The sequence below is a fragment of the Lonchura striata genome, chromosome 7 (assembly GCF_050655825.1).
Source record: "Lonchura striata isolate lonStrDom1 chromosome 7, ASM5065582v1, whole genome shotgun sequence".
Classification (NCBI taxonomy): Eukaryota; Metazoa; Chordata; class Aves; order Passeriformes; family Estrildidae; genus Lonchura; species Lonchura striata.
The window spans coordinates 15,741,778-15,761,502 of NC_140709.1; the positions used below are offsets into that span (position 1 = coordinate 15,741,778).

The window sequence follows — 19,725 nt, forward strand, 5'->3', positions numbered from 1 at the left end:
ACCGCCAGCTCCCGGGAGGTCCCCCAGTGCGGAGCCAGTCCAGCTTGGCGACAAGCGCAGCAGAGGCGGGAGAGCAAATGCTGTCTTCAGCCGTGGGGATGTGGAGCTGGGGTGGCAGGTCACATCCTGTGCGTCACTTTGCCCCAGGGGTGCTGTGACTTTACTCATCCCACAGACCCATTGTCAGGTCTGACCTCATCTCACTCACTGGTGGGAGCTGTGGGTGCACATACAGGCACTGTGTGACCCCCCGCCTCTCTGCCCCTCAGCCATCCACCACACACTGCTTATGGAGGGTTCTGGCGGCTGGTCCTCCTCAGAGGGAGGGACAGCTCCTTTGTGTGACTTGTACAGTGTCACCCAGGAGCTGGAAATCTTTCCCAGAGTTGCATCCACTGGCCCCGATTTGCTCTCCCAGATGGGAGGGGGAGGAAGTGGGGTGTCCCAGGGGAGGGCATCCCTTGAATCATCCCCAGGAAAGCCCAGGCTGTGAAAAGGCTGATCTTGGGTCCTGAGGACTGTAAACAGCCCAGAGCACTGAACTGGAGATAGCCTGTTACATCAACTGTGTGTCACCACACTGTCACTGCCTGAGTCATGAGCCATGCTGGGGCCAGTGGGGCTGCAAAGGGGGACATGGGGAGATCAAGAAGAATGTGGACAGATACCAAGTCTGGAGACAGCTGCTCTTTTCCAACACAAAAAGTTCAAGTGAGACCCTCTTAGCCCTCTCCCAAAGGTCCCCTTCCCTTCCTTTCCCTATGTCTGACCCCTCAGACCTGGGGAGAGGCCTGGGGGCAGCACATAGCTTTTGAAACAAGAAGCAAATCAACCAGCATGATGCTGTGTCCCCCATGACCACCATCGAGGGCTCAGCACCTGGCAGAAGGCTCTGATCCAGGCTCCCCCTGCTTTGTGCCCCATGGGACCCTGCTGGGCCAGGACCTTTCCCCGAGGATGTGAGAGTGGGATGCCGGAGAGAACCCGGGGCTGGCATGCTGTTATCACAGGAGACGGGAGGCAGCCCCAGGCTGCTCTCAAGTGGTCCTGGCTGATTAGTGACTTCAAGTGCCTACGGAGTTATTCTAAGTCAAGTAGGAGCAAAGGGAGCTGACCCGAGACCAGTGCCGGGCTTTCCTGGAGTTTCCCACATCACCTCTGCTACTTGCCAAACTCTCCAAGACGGGGAGGTGTCTCCTCTTTTCCATCTGCTCTCCCTGTCCCTTACTCCTCCTGCAAAAGGCTATTTGCTCCAGCCTAAAGCAAACCTGATTTTATCTCCTGACTCCAGTTCCCTTGGCTGTGGGCCACGGTCGATGCCTCCCACGCAGAAGTTGCGAAGCCCATTCGGGGACCCGTGCACAGAGCGGGCTGTGTATGCTGCCACATGACATCATGTTTACAGCCCGCAGGGGCCCAAGGACAGCGGCATCGCTTGCAGCCCAGATATGCGTGTCCTTCCCATGGATGGACAGATGGATGTGTGGGGAGCTGGAATGAGTGGGACTGGCCACAGACCCATGCCTCCCTGAAGAGGGGTGGTTTCAGCTTTGTTGCTCTGCAAGCCAGTTTCCTTGGCCTCAGTTTCCTCTTTGGCCAGTGGAGAGTGGATTCTGTGCTAGCAGTGACGGTGCACTGCTGCAGCAGCACAAGGTCGGGCCCTCAAATTGTTGTGCAGCAAGAAGGGTAAATTATTTCCCCTTGGGACGTGGATGTTCCCTTCTCTCCCAGGACAGATGCTGTGTGAAACTTAGGTTGTTTGGAAAGAACAACAAAGTCCAGAGTTACGTGGGCTCACTAAAGACTGCTGCTAGGGCCATCCTTTCTCCTATCCATCCATCCATCCATCCATCCATCCATCCATCCATCCATCCACACTTGTAAGTAGCTTTCTCACAGCCATCTCTCTATCCATCTACTGAGCTGTCGTACACTCATCCATCCATCCATCAACAAATGTTGATGTTACTCTTCCCATCCAGCCCCACACCTACCCATCCATCCATCCATCCATCCATCCATCCATCCATCCATCCATCCATCCCTGCCTCTCCCGCCTGTCAGTGCCCAAGGGATGACTAGCCCTCCCAGGATATGGTGTGTGCTGACAGGTGTGTGCACATGTGTGTATGGGTTGTGCTGACCACCCAAAGTGCTGTGGGTTGTGATATCCCAGGCTATGTCCAGGCATGGGGCAGGGCCAGGAGTGCTGGCCAGGGGGAGGGGGACTTGTCTAATTTAAGAATGGGCCCTACAGCTGCTGTCAGCACCGGGCGGCTCTCATCTGGGACAGGTCCTCATCAGCTCTGCTTGCTGTCCGCCAGCCTGACATGAAAGGGCTCTGCACCCCGATAAGGCCCCAGACACTTGGTCCCAGAGGTGGGCAGCACTGTGGCCAGTCCTGGGGGACCCTGAGGAGTAAGTTCTAGCATGGCTGTCCCCAAAGTCACTGTCACTTCAGCACCATGGCTTGTGTGTTTGCATCAGCTGGGAGCTCAGCCCTGGGGCCACCCTCCACTTTGAGCACTGGATCATGACCTGTGTCATCACCATTTCCCACTGGTGACATAACCCCAGGGAGGGCACCATCCTCATCATCCCCCTGGCTGCCACAGGCCTGTCTGCTGGCTGCTACCCTGTACTGGAGTCTCCCGACTGTGAGCAGCCATGGATGGGGACCGTGTTGTTTTAATAAGATCATTCTCCTCCTGCCGTGAGGTCGCAACCCAGGCTTATGACATCACAGTGCGCTGCCATGGAAATGCCGGGATGTCACAAACACAGCTCGATGACCTCACTGCAGGAGCAGGGGATGAGGCCAACGTGGGTTTGATTGCCAATGTCCTCAGGAATAAAGGAGGGGAGGGACGCTGGGAAAGTATGCGGCCGCTGAGCGCCGGGGTGTTTGGGTTGGAAATCGCCACGCTCTCCCCACAGCGGGAAAGGCCCATTACTTCCTCCCCTGTCCGCTCCCTCCCAGCAGCCAGACCCACCCCCCCAGCCTTGTGGCTGTCGGGTAGGAGGGCTGTTGGAGCAGGGCACCCCCATCCCTGCCCTTGGGGCTGCCTGGCTGGGAATGAGAGACAGAGCTCAGCACAGTATCAGGGCACCAGCCTAGAGGCAGAGGGAGTTCAGTGGGGGGTGCAGGATGGGCCACTCAGGGGATGCTTTGTCTCACAAGCAGGCTGGGGACCACTGGGGATGCTGTCACAAGAGGCAGAGTGAGCTGGAGTCCTGGGGAGGTCTCCTCTTCCTCAAGAGGACTTCAAAGTCCTGCTGCTATATGGGGATGATTCTCCAACACAACACCCTCAAAGCTGATCTTCAAAGCACCTCTTGGCCTGGCGCAGCCACCCAATAACTATCCCCTCCCCAGCCCATATCCAACAACTTTTCCTGGGGACCAACCCCTCTGTCCCATAACCCCTACCACAGCTGAGTTCTCTCTCCTCTGCAGACCTTGCCCCTGGGAAAAACATGTCTGGTTGGGGGGGCACCCGTCCCCCCACCTCTCTGCTGCAGGGGTGCAGGGGTGTCGGCTCTCCCCCTGCATCCTCCATCATTAATTTCCATCAGTGGCCAAGTGGGGCCGGGGCTGCCTGGGGGTGGCCGAGGAACACGGCGCTTTCCCCTGATAGCAAAAATAAATACATTAAAATTCTTGCAGGAGGCAGAAGAATGCGGGACGGCAGGAAAAAATTGTTTTATAATTTGTAATAACACAAAAGCCGGGGCGGGGGGGGGGGAAGTGAGCTGCGAGAGGCAAGGAAAGGCAGAGACAAAGGATCAGCTGCGATGGTGCAGGCTGCTTCAGAGTGGCAGTGGCATCCCTGTCACCCTGGATTAGTATGACCACTGTCACCTTGTCCCCTGAAGTACGTGGGCCTTTGGGTCTTATTGCAGAAGGGAAGGCAGCAAGAAAATTACTGGACCTGAGCGAACAGGCAACCACTCCCCACCTGCCTAAGCAGGTCTCAGCATCTCTGTGCCTCAGCTTCCCCTTGCTAAAGGAGAATTTTTATGCAGTCGTGAGAAAAGCTGCGAAATAGGGGCAAACTCCTGGCATACACCCCATTCCAGCTCTTCTGATCCAGACACAAGGCAAGGAGCCCACCTTTGTGCACTCTGCCCCACCAGCCCCTCTAAGGGGGCTTTGCCACGGGAGCCAGGCAGTGGGGCCAGTTGCCGTGCGTGTGCTGAGGGCTCCGCACCCCCCTGGCCCCTCCAGCCTCACGCAGAGCTGACATGATAAGGCGAGCTGCTGAGCACCAGCCGCACCTGCTCGCCGAGACGGCACCCCCACCCCCCGCTCCCCTCTTCGGGGCAAAATCAAAGGGATTTTTCTGCCCTTAGGAAATCAGATAAAGGCTTCTCACCTGCCCCGCGCTGCCTTTGCGAGGAGGCCAGGCGCTAGGGGCGGAGGGACAACAGGCACTTTCAACACAGCGGCAGATGAGCCGCGCATCGCAGGGAGCTCTGCCGGCAGGGGCTGGGCCCCTGGGTCCAGCGTCAGCCTCGCCCAGCCTCAGCAGAGATGTCCCCGCTCCCCGAACTACTCGTTGCAGACTATCCCCCTAGATTAGAGGTGCCGGGGTCCCTGTAGGACAGCTAGCATGGAGACTGGTGGGTGAAGGCAAAAGGCAACAGGGACGGGGCATGGTGCAGCAGCCCAGATGCAGTGCCCAGATCAGGGACTGAGCCGGTGTCCCTGTGTCCCCATGTCCCCATGCCGTGGCCAGGACAGCTTAGTCCATGTCACCATACCAAGGGTGCAGATCAGGAGCCCATTTCCTGTGTGGGAGGGCAGAGAAAGAGCAGGTGTGAATCCTCCAGAGGTGGTGGGAGTCTCTTACCTCTTGTGCCCAGGAGGGAGAGAATTGTGCCAAGCTGCAGATAAAGCCTGAGTCGTTCACCACCGAATGCTGTTAGCAGGGAACAGACATGCCCAGGTGAAGGGATGAAACTGCTGGTGATCAAGGCAAGGAGAACAGTTATGGGCAAGCCAGGGGCTTCAGATGGGCAGGGTATGGGAGGCCATGAAGGGGACAGAGAACAGATAGCTGCTGGAGGGAGGGGTGGTCTCACCAGCAGCAAGAGTGCTCTGCTTTGCCCATCATGAGTGGAAGACACCTCCTTTTCCCTTGGGCTAACCCAGTGGGCTGGCTGTTTGCTCAGTGGAGCTGGGTACAGAGATCAGGTGAGACTCCCCCAGGGTAGATCCTCTCCCAGGATCCATGGCTCTGATGCTGCAGGGCTGGGAGCTGTATCCCCAAACTCTGCTGGGTTTCATAAATGATACAAGAGGAATCAGAGATGCAGAGCAGTGGACTGAGCACTGGAAAACCATTCCTGAGTCTCCTCTGTGGGGAGCATCTGTGTGGCAGGCTATGGGCTCCTCCTGTCCCCAACTGCACAGCCCTTGTGTGGCCCCCTGCTACATTCTGGGCATGTCAGCTTCCTCCTGCCCCAGGCAGCTCCTGCTGCTCCTCCTGTTATGATCTGGTGCTGGGGACTGTGTCCATTCTGGGGCCTGGCTCTACCTGAAATGAAATCACCGTAAACAAGATGTCCCTCACCACACTCTTCTCCTGGTGCTCCTTGCTCCTAGGGTGGCTCAGTCATTCTCCTGTGTGTCCCTCTGGCTCAGGCGTGTCTCTCCAGGGTGTTTGGGCTAAGTGTTGGGAGATGCTTGTGAGGGGTCACTGCTCCAGCTTTCCCAGGTGGGACAGACTGGACAGAGGACAGGAAGGGTTATGGAGCCAGGGTTGTGCCAGGCGAGCCCGGTCAGGGACAGGGGCCAGGCAGGGCTGTGCTGGGGGCAACACAGGAACGCCAGGTTTGGGTGTCAGGATCGGGCAAGAGTGTGACAGGAAGGTGTCGGGGACACCTCGAGGCCAGGTAGGGCTTGACAGGGCTGCGGCAGGACCCCGAGTGCAGCCGGGCAGGGCTGTGCCAAGCAGGGCTCTGGCAGGCAGGTCCGTGCCAAGCAGGTCCGCAGCAGGTCCCGGGGCTTCGGGGGCAGGGCTGTGCCAGCCAGATCCGCAAAAAGGGCTGAACACTCAAACGCGGCGGCGGGACGCGGGGCCAGACCGGCTGCGGCCACGGTCCTCTACCGGTGGGTGCCTGTGCCCACATCGCGTCCGTGCCTCTGCGCTGGGAACGGAGCCTGGCACCCGGGAGTCCCCCCGCCCGGCCCGCCCTGTCCGTCCCCCGGGCTCCGGTTTCCCTGTCGGAGCAGATGCTTTCGCAGCCCCGTCCCTCCTCCTTCTCCGGAGCAGCCTCCGCGCCGCGCTCCAGCCGCCCGGAGGTGCCTGCCCAGCCCAGCCCAGCCCAGCCCGGCCCGCACGGCCCCGCCGGCCGCGCTGCCCGCCCGGCCCGGCCCGGCGGAGGCAGACAGCGGGCACCCACCGCCGGGGCCCCGGCCGGACCTCGGCGGTGCCCGGCTCCCGGCGTGGGGCGAGTTCGACTCTTTCCTCAGTCCTGGCAGGATGCTGCCCTCCTCCCGGACCCAGCTGGGGCTCTTCTTCATCCTCCTCTGCCCCGCTAACATCATCGGGCTCTGGTGGTGAGTAGGACATCCCGGCGGGGGGGTGGAAAAGCAGGAGGGCACGCAGGGCATCTCGATCTCCGGGGGTGGTTCCCCCCACCCCGGCTTGGGGACAAAAGATTCCCCTACACCCAGGCACCACTTGGGTTGGAAATGTTGCTCACTGGCTGTTCTGATCCAGACCGGGCACCCATATATAGGGTTTGGGGACACAACTGTGCTGGAGGCAGTAAGCTGGGGGATCCCCAGGAGTATAGGGTGCACAGGTCCTGTGGCGAGAGTTGCACTTTGCCTCCCTGCACCCCCGGCCCACTGCCTGGGAGACTTGTATGCCTGAGGGGTGGGCAAGAGGGCTTAGTGGCTTCCAGACCCCTTCAATAAGTCAAATTTAATTAAAAGCCTTAGGGTCCCTACAGTGTCCCCCCTGTATGGTGGCCTGGACACAGCAGGGACAAAACCCCTATTTGTAATGGTGCCCTCATCAAAGGCAGAGACGGTGCCTTGCAGGATACCAGAGGGGGTGGGGGATTCATTACAGGCACAGAACTGGGACCCAGCCTTGGAAAGCCCAGGTATCTGTCGAAACATGAACTATTTAAATCTATTAAGAATTTCACCCAGCCTGTCTTTATCCGGTTTTAAGTGCTTAGATTCCAGCTCCCCGGCGTGCCGTCCGGGCTATCATTCATTATCTGAGGCTATTCGTCTCCACATTGTCACACTCTTTTGACCCCTAAAATAAAGCTCTCCATAAGCCTTTCCCCTCACAGTCCCCTGCCTGCCCACCAGTGATTTATTCCACATCTCCATTCCCTTTGCTAGCCCTGGCTCCAGGGCTGCACTGGGGGTCTTTGTGAGTATAAGTTGTGCTGTTACAGTCAGTTGTACATCAGCTGAGAGTTTGTCCCTGGAGCCCAAGTGCTTTGTTTATTGCCAGGCAAGGGTTTAGCATGGGGCTGAGAGGAACTTGCCTTGGGTTTTTTTGCTAGAAAAAGGGAGACTGAGGTAGGGCAAGCCCTGGCCAAAGCAGGGTGCTTATGGAGGGTCTCCATGCTCCGTACCACCCACCTCAGGGTAGCTGTGCCATTGCAGGGCATATGCCCTCCTGCTGCCTGAGACCTGCTGTTTTCCCCTGGCTAATTCTCAAACACACACACAGCTGTCCATGCTTTCTCTGCCCCATCCTCATCAATATCTCCAAGCTCATGCCCTGTGCTCCAGCTTTGAGGACATCTGCCCATGACAGGAGCAGGCAAAGTTTGAAGCAGAAGCTCATTTTGCCTTCATTTCAGGGGCAGGCAGACAGCACCAGCCAGGGCAGGGTGCTGGGGTACCGGTGCCCCTTGCCCCAGGTGCTCAGAACTGCATCTCACCGTGGAGTCTGGGTCCTGCTGGTGCCATGTGTGCACAGGCAGCAGTGACTTCAGGAGATTAGCAGGATTTGGCAGGGGAGGGCAAGGGGTCAAACTTGTTTTTTCTTCTTTAAAAAAAAGAAGAAGAAAAGGGACCTTTATTTTAAGAATAATAACTCAGCTGCCTGATGCACGGTGAATGCACCGGGCAGTGGAGTGGCTTCAGGTGAATCACCAGCTCACACTCTTCTTCACTCTGGAGCCAGAGAGCTGGGAAGAGTTGGTGGGTAAATGAGGCCACCAGCACCACCAAACGGATGTGCCAGGCTTCCCAGGAGAGGGCATAGGAGCAGCTGGGTAATTAATGAACTGCTTCTCTCAGAGTTTGGTGTTTTGGCCCCTGGCTGAGATCATCTCAGGGAGCCCTTCCTGTGTGGGGCAGAGGAGTCTGGCCACTCATGACAGGCATTTTCCCATGTGCCTACTCCTGGTACTGGTCCCTCTCCCAGGTCTGGGTAGCACTGGTGTCTGTGGGTTTTGCTGTTGGTGGGGAGGGCTTCAGGGGAGCAGCTGTGTTGTGCCAGAGTTCCTGGAAGCCCCAGGACTGGTGGCATTGATAGAACTGTTCCTTGCTGTCACTGTCACTGATGAAGAGGACTTTGGTGGCACACCTTTGTATGTGCATCACTGGGCACTGTGGGTGCTTAGCCAAAGGGGCATTTTCCTCTGGCTGAGAAAGAAATGTCTTTACAACACCCCCATCCCACCCCTGAGTGCATTATCTGTGTGCCCATTTAAGCCAGCTTTTTCTCGCACTGACGATCCAATTTCTGAGAGAGGTGTGGTGGGCTGTAGCTGGGCTGGATCTCAAGAGGCACAGTCCCAGCCCAGGCAAACAGCCAGGCCTGGCCACTCACAGGTGGTAACTGTGCCCATTGGGATCCTGGCACACGGCTGCATCTATGGAAAAAGATTTAGGTATGATGTACAAGCACTGACATCCTGCTGGTGACATTGCACCCTGAGAAAGAGCATCCTCATTGTGTTAGGATGTCCTCAGAGAGTCACTGAAGACACAGCCCTTTCCATGGCAAAAGGGAGCAGGCTGTGGTCAGTACCAATGGAAGATATGTCACTCACGTGCTGCTGGCTCTTTGGTTAGTGCCAAGCTGCAGGGAATAGGCTTCCCTTGCTCCCATCGGCTCTGTAAAGCCTCTTTCTTCCTCCTCCCCTATTCTTTACAGATTTCTTGCTCAGATCCTTGTGCAACAGTGATTTCTCCCTGAGCAGGACAGGTAGGGACTGCCTGGGGCTCCTGGGCTGGCCCAGAGGCTGCAGAGATACAGAGCAGGCACACTCAGTGTCTGAGGAGCCCCAGGCGGGTTCAGGGCAGGATTTCAGCCAAGCCGGTTTGCAGTCGGGCTGTGCCTGCAGGAGTGCAGAGGCACTCTGGGGATGGGGGCAAGCAAAACCAGCTTCCCTGGTGCCTCTTGGCTCTCCACGGGCATGGCTGAGAGCAGCTGGGAGATGGCAGAGAAAGCAAGGGAAAAAATCATCCCAGCTGAAATGTGCTCTGCTCCAGCTGTGGTCTGAGGAGGCCCAGGGGGATGGACACCTGCCCTCTATGCCCTTCCCATCCATACACAAGGGCAGTGCACCTCCAGCTTTTCTTCAGAGGTGCTCAGAAAGAACCTCTCCCACCAGCCCCTGTGGCTGTACCCTTGTTTGACGGGGTCCCAGTCCCATGTCCCTCAAGCCACACACCCTGTGTGACCCCCCGCCCCCAACAGTGGTTTCCTCTTTTGCTGCCCTGACCAGCACCGTCCCTGCAAGGCCAGAGCCTGTGAGGGCAGGCTGCTGGGCTGGAGGGCCCTGCCTGCATGCCTTGGGGTGAGCCCTGTGAGTCAGCCCCTGGCTTTGCTGACCCACAGCTGCTAGCCCACAGCACCCAACAGACCGGGCTGCCCAGCCTTCCCCAGCATGCCTTCTCCCCTGGAGGAGCACCATTTGGGCAGAACTCTTGCACCCTTTGAGATGACTACTGGCTCCAGCATTGGGCTACTTGTTTTCTCCCACAGCTGAACTTTCCCCAGTGCTATCCCTTGTCCCTGCTCCTGGTCACATCCACTTTCCCATGGTGACACCCAGGCTCCCTGGCCATGCCGTGCACATGCTTCCAACTGGAGGTTTTGTCTGGCATTTGCATCAGAACCTTGAGCACTTCAAACCCCCCTCGTGCAGGAGGGTACTGGGCACACCCTGACATCTCCTCAGTTTGCAGGGTCCTCCCACAACAATTGGCACTCACATTTGGGCATGAACTAGCCAAACCCTTGTGCTACCCCAGCTCCAGGCTCTGTCAGCACCCAGAAGAAGGACTCAGTGACCACAAGTGAGTGGACTTATTTCTTTTTATCTCAGCCCTTCCAGAGTTTGGAGATAGCTTCAGGACCACCACCTCTACAGGTGAATGCTCCCTCCATCCCCCCAGTACCTGCAGCACAAGTTTGGGCAGCTCCTGTTCACCACAGCCTGGCCCCAGCATGACCCTGCAGCTAGCAGGTCCATGGGTTGATGCAATGCCATGCCAAAGCCTCTATCCTTTAGGCAGCTTCCCAGCTGTTTGCATGCCATCCTTGCCAAGGAGATGTAAGAAGGAAGGCAGGAAATGGGGGTCCCCCTTCTCTTCCCAACCTGTGGCATTTCCTGTTCTCTCAGTGCCCCGGGCACTGCTCGGCAGCCAAGCCCTGGCCGTGCCCCCCAGGCAGTGACTTGCTGCTTACTCACCACACCTTCCTGGGCCTCCTGCTCTGTTTCCACACCCAGCTGCCCCGCTAGTGGCAGCACCCACGCATGGCCCGGGGTGAGGGGCTGAGTGCCTGCCACATGCCTGCATGGGCTGTAGGAAAGCTGGATGGGTGCAAATTCTTCTGTGGGTCCCCCTTGCACTGTTTGCACAGCTTGGAAAGAGACGGGCTCCCTTTGGGTTTGACTTGTAGGCTGTCATGCAGTGTGACATCATTGTGTGGGGCGTGAAGTGGCCAATGTCCCCAGGGATGGATGTCTGTTCTCCAGGGATGTCATCCTGCAGTTCTTACCTCTTCAGGTGGATGCAGAATTACCTGTGGGCTCAGAGTAATGACCTGGGTACCCTAGTACTGTGCATCGCCCTGCTGGAGGCTTCCAGAGGCTGGGATAGAGACCTGTATGCAAGGCAAAACACAACCTTACTACCCCAGAGCTGAGTCCCCTTGCCCCACAGGAGTGTCCAAGCAGCAGGACTCAATGGGTGCAGGCCTGTCAGATCCCACATGGATCTGGCATGCCCCAACCACTGCTCTCCTGCAGGTGTGACTTTCGAAAGCTGACTATCCTCCTTCTCACTCACTCAGCCTCACTCCCTTGGCTTCCTGCAAACCAGGACCCCAGTCCACAATGGTCTGCTGGCAGGGCCCAGATGTTCTGCTCCACATAATCCCCATGCCCAAGGAGAAGATTATGACTTGCTCCAGGCTCCTTGGTCCATTTTGGCCGAGAATGAGACCGGGACATACTGGAAGCTCCATGACCATGAGCTGAGCTGGGAAAAAATGGTGATTATGGCTCTCAGGAAGCCCTGTCTCTGTTGCAGCAGGCACAGCATCCAGAGCACAGGGGTTGCATCAGAAGCCCTGGTGACTCCTGTTTGATGTGCGTCACTGGGACTGGGCTCAGCCTGTGGCTCTGGCAGCCTAAGGGATGACAGCAGCAGGTGGGCAGTGGTTTGCAGCCCCTTTTCTGTCTCAGTCTCCTCTTTCAGCAATGGGGGTTGTTTCCCTTACACAGGGATGCTGAGAGGTTGGATAATGCAGCTCATCATCCCATTGGCTTTTGGGGCAAGGCAGAGCCCTCCAGCAGCAGTTCTAGCAGCCAGCAAAGGGCACCAGGGGCAGGTGGCAGGGATGCTGCTGTGCTGCTGAGCCTGGCTGGGGGCTCCCAGGCAGGAGGCGGCAGGGGGCCGGGGTGCCCCAGGCGAGTTGCGGGGAGCCGGGCTGGCGACCCTGTTCCTTCACCAGGGCAGGGGGAGGAGTGCCCGGCAGCAGAGGTGGGGCACCTTAATTGTAGATGCGGGAGGCCTTGGAGCGGGACAAGCTCAGGCAGATCTGGGCCCTGCGCCGGAGCCCTTGCCAAAGTGGTAGCAGTTTGGCAGCATTTTTCTTGCCCTTGTCTCCCCCCCATTCTCCCCCCCCTCTAAACCCTCCAAAGCAAAACAGCTCTTGGGCTCCCGGCAGCCTCCCTGTGCCAGAAAGTGGAGCCCAGCGGAAATTAATATCGCTTTGGACTTAGGCAGCCCACCCCACGCCTCGTCGGCATGGACAGAAAGCTCCCGCGCTCTCCGCCAGCCTTGCTGCCGCCTGGACCATGGGTGGGGACCCCCGCGGTGCCGGTGAGCCGCCCATCACCCCCAGACCCGCAGGGCTGAGCTCTTCTTCCTGGCCTGATCCAGCGGGCTGGGGTGAGCCGCAGTTCAGTATTTGATCTGACGGCCCCGGGGGGCTGGCGCATCGTTTTCATATGAGTACAAAGAGTCATCTCTTAATGAAAGTCCCATCTCGGCTCCCCCTCTTCCCCACTCCCCTGGTGGAGGCAGCCAAACCTCCACCATCCTGCTGTAGATGTGGGGAGCCCATGGTCACAAAGGACAGAGAACTTGGAGACCACCATGGAGGCGTGGATCCCTGTGTGGTCATCATGGGATGGGTCTGGACAGATTTTCTGGTCACTTTCCACCTGGGCCTCAGTTTCCCCATCTATGGAGGACCTGTGGCAGGCAAGCTCTGCTTCCCTAGCTGCCCCATCCCTTTGTAGAGGTCCATGTGAATAATGCAGAAAAGGGAAGCTGAACTGCTGGGAGCAAAGGGAGATGTGTTTTCTCCAGCAGGAGTATGGGCTTGCCTCAGTTTCCTGGCTGGAAGTTCCCTTTCCAGGCTATGTTTCTCTGTTGAGCTGTTTAACCTTTAAACCTCCAGCCAAAGCACAAGGGCTCCTTTTCTGGGCTATGCGAGTGGGCACATCCTCTCCAAATCCAGCTGGGGACTGGTAGGCAGGAGATCCAGGCAGCTGGGGAGCTGACATGAATCAGGGGGATCTTGGCAGGGCTTTGAGCTTCAAACAAGGGGCTTGGAGGGGGTTTGCACTGGGGACAGGATTGCAAGCAGAGTACTGCAGCCTGGTGTCCCAAACACAACCCCCCAGCTGCACAAGAGTGAAAAGGAAACCCAGAGCACAGTTAAACACTGAGATTCAGCTTGTGATTTTCGAGCCCCTGGGGCTTGGCCAGACTATAAAGCTCTGGGTTTGGAAGCCGTGCAGCTAATGCTCTCCAGTGAGTGGGGCTGAAGGCAGCACGGGCCGCCCAAGCACTGCTCCCCAGGGAATCCCAGGGAATGTAACCTCCCAATCATCAGGCATGTCCTGATTCTGGGGTATGCTGGGTCCAGCCCTGAGGTTCTGTGGGCATCCATGGCCATGAAAATCATGCTGTTGAGCAGGATGATCTCTGAGCGCACAGGAGCAGCGCTGGAGGCAAGGGTGGGCTGAGTTTAGGGTGTGCTAAACCCGTGTGGCCCATGGCTGTGGAGCTGCCCGTGGCAGAGCTGAGCACTGCCCGTGCCAGCACGAGGCAGGGTGCCGGCACGCTGCGCGAGCTGGGCCGTGGAGGGCACTCCGGGCAAAATCTGTGGGGAAAGTACAGGAGTTTCTGTAGCCCATGGCACACCGGGGAGCACAGCGTTGTGTTCAGACTTTGCCCTCAGGGCCAGGGAGTCAGGCACCTCACTCCAGCTGTGCTGGCAAGGAGGAGCTGCCTCTGACGTGGGCCCAGCCAAGACTTGCCCTCCCTCACTGGCATTGGCAAAGCTGGCAATGCCACCTGCATCCCTCCCTTGCACTCCCGCACCCGCCTGCAGCTCCGTTCCCTGGAGTCAGTGCCTGGATTTGGGGAGGTGAGTACAGGATCCTGGCCAGCAGCCGAGGGGCTTTATCAGAGACAAGGTCACTCATCTAGTCTCCCACGGGGTAAAGCAGCGAGAACCCGTGGAGAGGGGGAGACACACCAAGAATGCTGGCTGGGCTCCTTGTTGTGTCCACAGCTCTGGGAGACGCAGCTGCATCGGGCCTCGGTCACATGGCAATGCCAGGCTGGATTAGGTCAGTGCCAGCCCCAAAGAGCAGATGCTGCCTAGCACAGTATTTCTGCCACCTCCCATGGGGACACCACAATCATCCCCATAGATGTCCCCAAGGATCATCATGCCAGCATCATCCTATAGCCTGTCCCATGGCAGGAGATCTCCCCCATTCCCCAATGGATGGACAGGGCAAGATATTGCCTGGGTGAGCCACCCATACCTATTGTCCTGCCCCCACTGCATATGTCTCTCTGTCCCCTTGTCACCCGGGCTCAGCACGGAGCTGGCACTGCCCCGTAGCCTTGCTCCATCCCTGGGGGTGGGTCTGGTCGTGTCCTATCCACACTCTGGTCTCTCCTGGGCTTGGGTGCTGGTTTTGCTCTGCTCGCTGTCCCCTCCTGCAGGGCAGTGGGGAGCCCCCTGGTCATGGACCCCAACAGCATCTGCCGCAAGACGAAGCGGCTGGCGGGGAAGCAGGCAGAGCTGTGCCAGCTGGAGCCAGAGATTGTGCAAGAGGTGGCCAAGGGCACCAAGCTGGGCGTCCGGGAGTGCCAGTACCAATTCCGCTTCCGCCGCTGGAACTGCACCAGCCACAGCAAGTACTTCGGCAAGATCCTGCAGCAGGGTAAGGCCAGTGCTTCCTCAGCTTCCCATTTCCCAAAAAGACCCCAGCCTGGTGAAGCACCTCCCCAGGACTCCTGGAGCAGAGTCTTGGCGTGCAAAGCTATGTGTGTGTGTGTGTGTGCGTGTAGGGGGTTGCTCAGTGCTCCCCGGTGCAGTCACGCTGAGGTTTTACTGCCGGGACATGTCTCCCTGTGTTGTAATGAAGCAATTACCAATGCTCCCAGACAGTGCGGGGCTTCATGAAGCCCAAGAATGCACCCTCGTCTGGCAGTGATTTACTGCTCCCCCGGGACCCCAGGGTGTGCTGTGGGAAGGGGCCCGGCTGGGAGGCAGTGCTGGGAGCCGTCGGGAGCTGCCCCTTACCCCGTGGGTGCCCTTCACATCCCTCCTTCTGGCTTTGCAGGGAGCGGAGGAGAGGAGTGTTTGTCTCCTGTCCCTGTCCCTGTCCCTGTCCCTGGATGGACACCCTGATGTCACTGAGGAACAGGGATGGGGGGCAGGAAGGTATGTGCAGGTCTCAGACAGTGGATACAGCGTTCCAAGCCAGGTCCAGCTGCATCAAAATCAGAGCAGGAGCAGAGCAAGGGGGCACCCATGAGTGTTTAAGGGATGGAAAAGCCCTGCTGCATTCCTCAGGGAGAGCAGCTGAGAGTGGATGGTACTCCAAGCAAGAGGGGTTGTTTGAAACACCTTGGGCTGGTAGGATCACTTAGTGGGAGGTGAGTTCAGTCCTGCCCCTCTCCCCATGTTGGTCCCTGTGCTGTGGCAGATGAAGAAGCTGGAGCAAGCCCCAGACTCCTCAGCCACCACATCTGCTGGTACATGGCCAGCACAAGGCAAAGAGGATAAGTCCATGGGACATGCTAGGGGCGTCAAGGTGTCATCCCTGGGGGGATTGGAGAGGGAGGGGTGCCCTGGGCACCCAATAGACTGCAGATATTAGTGGGGGACAGAGCTGAAGCCTTGAGGGAAACACTGGCCCATGGGAGGGGGATAGGCTCAGATTTGCAGATGTGGGTTTCCCCCAACACAGGGGGGTGAATTCAGTTAAGAGGCGGTGATTCAGAGCACACGGGGGACTTTCCTGCCTCTGGAGTCACCCATTTTCAACATAAACTGGCAGTGAAGCAGGTGGGATCTGTGCCAGGCAGGGATCTGCTCTGGTAGTGGGGTGGTGCCAGAATGCAGGGCCATACCAGGTGGTGAGTGAAAGGTGCTGGCAGATGAGCTGCTGGGTACCCAGGAACAGCTTACGTTGGAGGAGGCACAGACACATCAAGCATAGGGATGCTGAAGGAGCCACCACATTGGTCCAGCCTCACTGCTGGGGTGGTAGAGATAAACAATATCGTAGGGACAGTGGTGAGTTTGAGTCCCTGGCACTCTGAGGACATGGGGCACCCCAGCTAGGAGTTCCCCAGGGTAACAAGGTGGGTGTCAGAAGTCCTCAGAGGTGTCAGCAGGCAGCAGCCTCCCTGTAAGCCTGCAGGGGCTGCACAAAATATCTCAGCATTTTTGGGGTTCCTAGCTCCATTAGATGAACACCTTCCATCCAATATCCTTTTCTATCCAAAGATGCTGCAAACCTCTCATTCCTGGCCTAGCCTTCCTGGCACAGTCATGGCTGTCCCCTCTTCCCTCCCTGCCACCTGTGCCAGGTGTGGCATGCCAGGGTAGTCTGGCTTGGGGGCAGCCACGTGTCTGGAGGAACTGTCAGAGGAGCAACATCCCCCAGGGCCCAGCTGGCAGGGTGGCATGGGGACCTCTGCCAGCTTTGGGCTGCCTGCTGAGGGTTCTGCCAGCCCCAGGTAGGAGCAGGCGGGTGGTCGGGTGGCTTGCAGGGACAGGAGGGCCTGGGGAGGGGGTGCTACCCCCTTGGTGGCACTGCCAGAAAGGCACTGGTGTGCCCAGTTCCTGCGAAAACCAGAGGGAGGCAGGTGCTGCGTGGGCTTTTGGAGGAGCTGCTCATGGAACCGATGCCCTGGTATCCCTCTTCCTGCAGCCTCCCCAAATCAGAATACTGAAGATGGAGGGATGGGACACCCCCAAACCCCACCTTCCCCTCCCTCCCCAGGAATCCCCTGCAGGCCACCAGCCTGAGCCAGCCCTGCCCTGGCATTTGGGCGGGCAGGAGCTGGGCTGGCATGGAGCGGGGGGAGCGCAGGAGCCCCCCGAGCAGGGCGCCGCACCCCTGCTGCCAGAATCCCCCGCTGGCTGCGGCTGCGAGCGGCAGGTCCGGGCAGGGGAAAGATGCTTGGAATTCGTGTCCCGGAGCAGAGAGAGACAGGAGCAAATACTAATAATAAATAATCCTGCAGGGTGGAGGCTGTGCCGGTGGAGAGAGGGGGGTGGGCAGCTCCCCATGGCAAAGAGGGTAGTGGGGGGAGAGCAGACAGCACAGCTTCATCACTGCTGCCATGCAGAGGGTGAGTGGCACCCTTGGTATCCTTCTCACTGTTTGTTTGGAGCTGGGGTTGGGATTTTTACTGTGTGGAGAGATATTGCAGGGTAGTGTGAGGAAGCTGTGGGTACCACCTGGTCGTGTGGGACCACCCTCTGCTCTCTGAGCTTCCCACTTTCCTATGGGGCAGCACCCAGACTTGCAAGAAGAGATGGGAGATTGGTTGCCTCTCCACAGCTGAGTGCAGGAGGTCCTGACCATCCCCCAGAGTTTTCAAATCTGCTTGCAAGAGGCAACTCCTGCTCCAGGCAGCCCATTCCAGGGTGGGTGCATCAGCCAGGGAACAGCACCCGACACATATGAGGATAGGGAACGGGGAGTCCGAGCCCCTGGTATGTCAGCCAGGGGGTGGTGCCTTGCTTGCTGGAGCTGACCCCACACCCTGGCTCTATCCGTTCTCCTGCAGATATCCGCGAAACAGCCTTCGTGTACGCCATCACGGCGGCTGGAGTGAGCCACGCCATCACGCAGGCCTGCAGCATGGGCGAGCTGCTGCAGTGTGGCTGCGAGCTGACACGGAGCCGGGCCCCCCCCTCGCCCACAGCGGGGCCAGGCACAGAGGGCACCGCCTGGGAGTGGGGGGGCTGTGGGGATGATGTGCAGTTTGGCTACGAGAAATCCCAGCAGTTCATGGATGCCAAGAACAAGAAAGGCAAAAATGACATCCGAGCTCTTATCGACCTGCACAATAACGAAGCCGGGCGCTTGGTAAGGCCACTGCGCTCCCTGTCCCCTGCACCCCTTGTGCCCTGCCCAGCTCTCCACCTTCAGTGTCCCCAAGCCAGGTACCTGCACCAGCTTTGGCTGAAATATCACCCAATATCTTTTGGGCATCCTTTGCAGGATAACCGGAAACCTCCGGGCCACTGTCCGCCCCCGGCCCCTCCCCCGGGCCAGGGCAGCACCAAGAGGGGCAGGGTTCTGCCTGGGGGTGCTGGGCAGCGAGAGAGGGACCCGAGGGCTGAGCGTCGCTGTCTCTTCCTCAGGCGGTGCGCAGCTACATGAGGACAGAGTGCAAATGCCACGGGCTGTCGGGCTCCTGCACCCTGCGGACCTGCTGGAGGAAGATGCCCCATTTCCGAGAGGTGGGGGACCGCCTGCTCGAGCGCTTCAATGGGGCTTTCAAGGTGATGGGAGGCAACGACGGGAAAACGCTCATCCCTGTGGGTGACAACATCAAGCCTCCCGATAAACAGGACCTCATCTACTCGGCCGACTCACCTGATTTCTGCTCGGCTAATCGTAAGACAGGCTCGCTGGGTACCAGGGGCCGTGTCTGCAACAGCACAGCCATGGACACGAGTGGCTGCGACCTGCTGTGCTGCGGGAGAGGGCACCGGGACGAGACGGTGGTGCTGGAGGAGAACTGCCTTTGCCGCTTCCACTGGTGCTGCGTGGTGCAGTGCCGCAAGTGCTCCGTCCGTCAGGAGCTCAGCCTCTGCATCTGACAGCCCGGGGTCAGGCGAGGACAATTTGGGAGGCCACCTCCAGGCTCACAAGGCTCCCCTGGGACAGAGACAGGTGGAGCCAGTGGCAGGGTCAGCGTGGGTGAGCTCAGCTCTGCGCTCTGGGGAGTCCTGGCTTCCCCAGAGGGTAGCGTGGGGCTGCCTGGCATCCCCAAGGTTCCCGTGGCACAGAGCTTCCACTAATAAAGCTATTTAAAGCTGTATGCCACAGCACTTCCTGGGGAGGGCTGAGAAGCGCTGACCACCGTACTGGAATGGGATTAGCCACAGAGCTGCCTTGCCCCAGCTGTGAGTCCCCATCAGTCACACTTCTGGCAGCCCCTAGCCCTGCTGGGACCTGTGGGTGAAGTCCAGCTCATTTTTTATCTGCTCTCTGTTTTTCTCTGTGGTTGTCAAGCCTGGAGATGTGTGTGGATGAGGGTGAGTACTCTCCTGCCCTGCTCTGCTGCTTCCAGTGCGTGAGTGCTCTCCTTCCATCAGCCACAGCTGTCAATGCTGGGGGTGCCAGTTTGTGCAGTCCGTGGTGCCTCCACTCATGCCTCATGCCAGAGGTACATCTAGCTGCCCTAGCACTGTGCTCTTGTGCTCTGACTTCCTGGAAGGTACCCCGTATTCTTTTCACTCCAGCCATGGTCACTGCAGTCCCCGCTGCAGAGCCTGGCACACAGAAGCCCAGGACAGCACTGGCACTGTTGGCTTGGTGGCATGCAAGGCATTCACTTGGCATGCCATGGGCCACGTGCAACCCCACCTGGATGGCAGGGTGCCAGGCATGTATGTCTTTATAACCTGATCAGCCTGTGCCCCTCATGGACAAACACAGGCTGAGGAGCAGCCTGCCTGGCTGCCCAGCAAGGCAAGCTGCCAAGCCTCTGTTCCAGGGGCTCCAGGAATCTCTGAGGGGGTCCCTCCCATGCTGCAAGGAGCCCACAAGAACTGGTTTCTCCAGGGTTACCCAGCATAGGGGTTTAGGTAACTGCAGAGTGGAATGTGTGTGTGCAGTGCCTGCTCAGCTGGCGATGCCCCACTGGGCTCAGGACCCCCAGAGGGATGTCAGCAGGGTGAGAACCTGGGCAGAGAGGTTCACACTCCTGTGCCCACCCTC

The 19,725-nt window shown here is 58.6% G+C and overlaps 1 protein-coding gene across 3 annotated transcripts; it reads left to right on the forward strand.

The window, feature by feature from the left end:
- Positions 1-3,745: 3,745 nt before the first annotated feature.
- WNT6 (Wnt family member 6) lies at positions 3,746-19,359 on the forward strand. 3 transcript variants are annotated; one of them, XM_021526322.4, is made up of 4 exons: positions 5,969-6,565; positions 14,474-14,694; positions 17,561-17,862; positions 18,141-19,359. In XM_021526322.4, exons 1-4 carry the CDS (start codon positions 6,489-6,491, stop codon positions 18,600-18,602), a joined length of 1,062 nt encoding a protein of 353 aa, XP_021381997.2. In that variant the 5' UTR covers positions 5,969-6,488; the 3' UTR covers positions 18,603-19,359. The 3 variants fall into 3 exon arrangements, with proteins under 3 accessions (XP_085441119.1, XP_021381997.2, XP_085441120.1); XM_085584994.1 differs by having other exon boundaries at positions 6,079-6,565; positions 14,479-14,694; XM_085584993.1 differs by lacking the exons at positions 14,474-14,694; positions 17,561-17,862; positions 18,141-19,359 and adding an exon at positions 10,181-13,114 and having other exon boundaries at positions 3,746-6,565.
- The last annotated feature ends 366 nt before the right edge of the window (positions 19,360-19,725 follow it).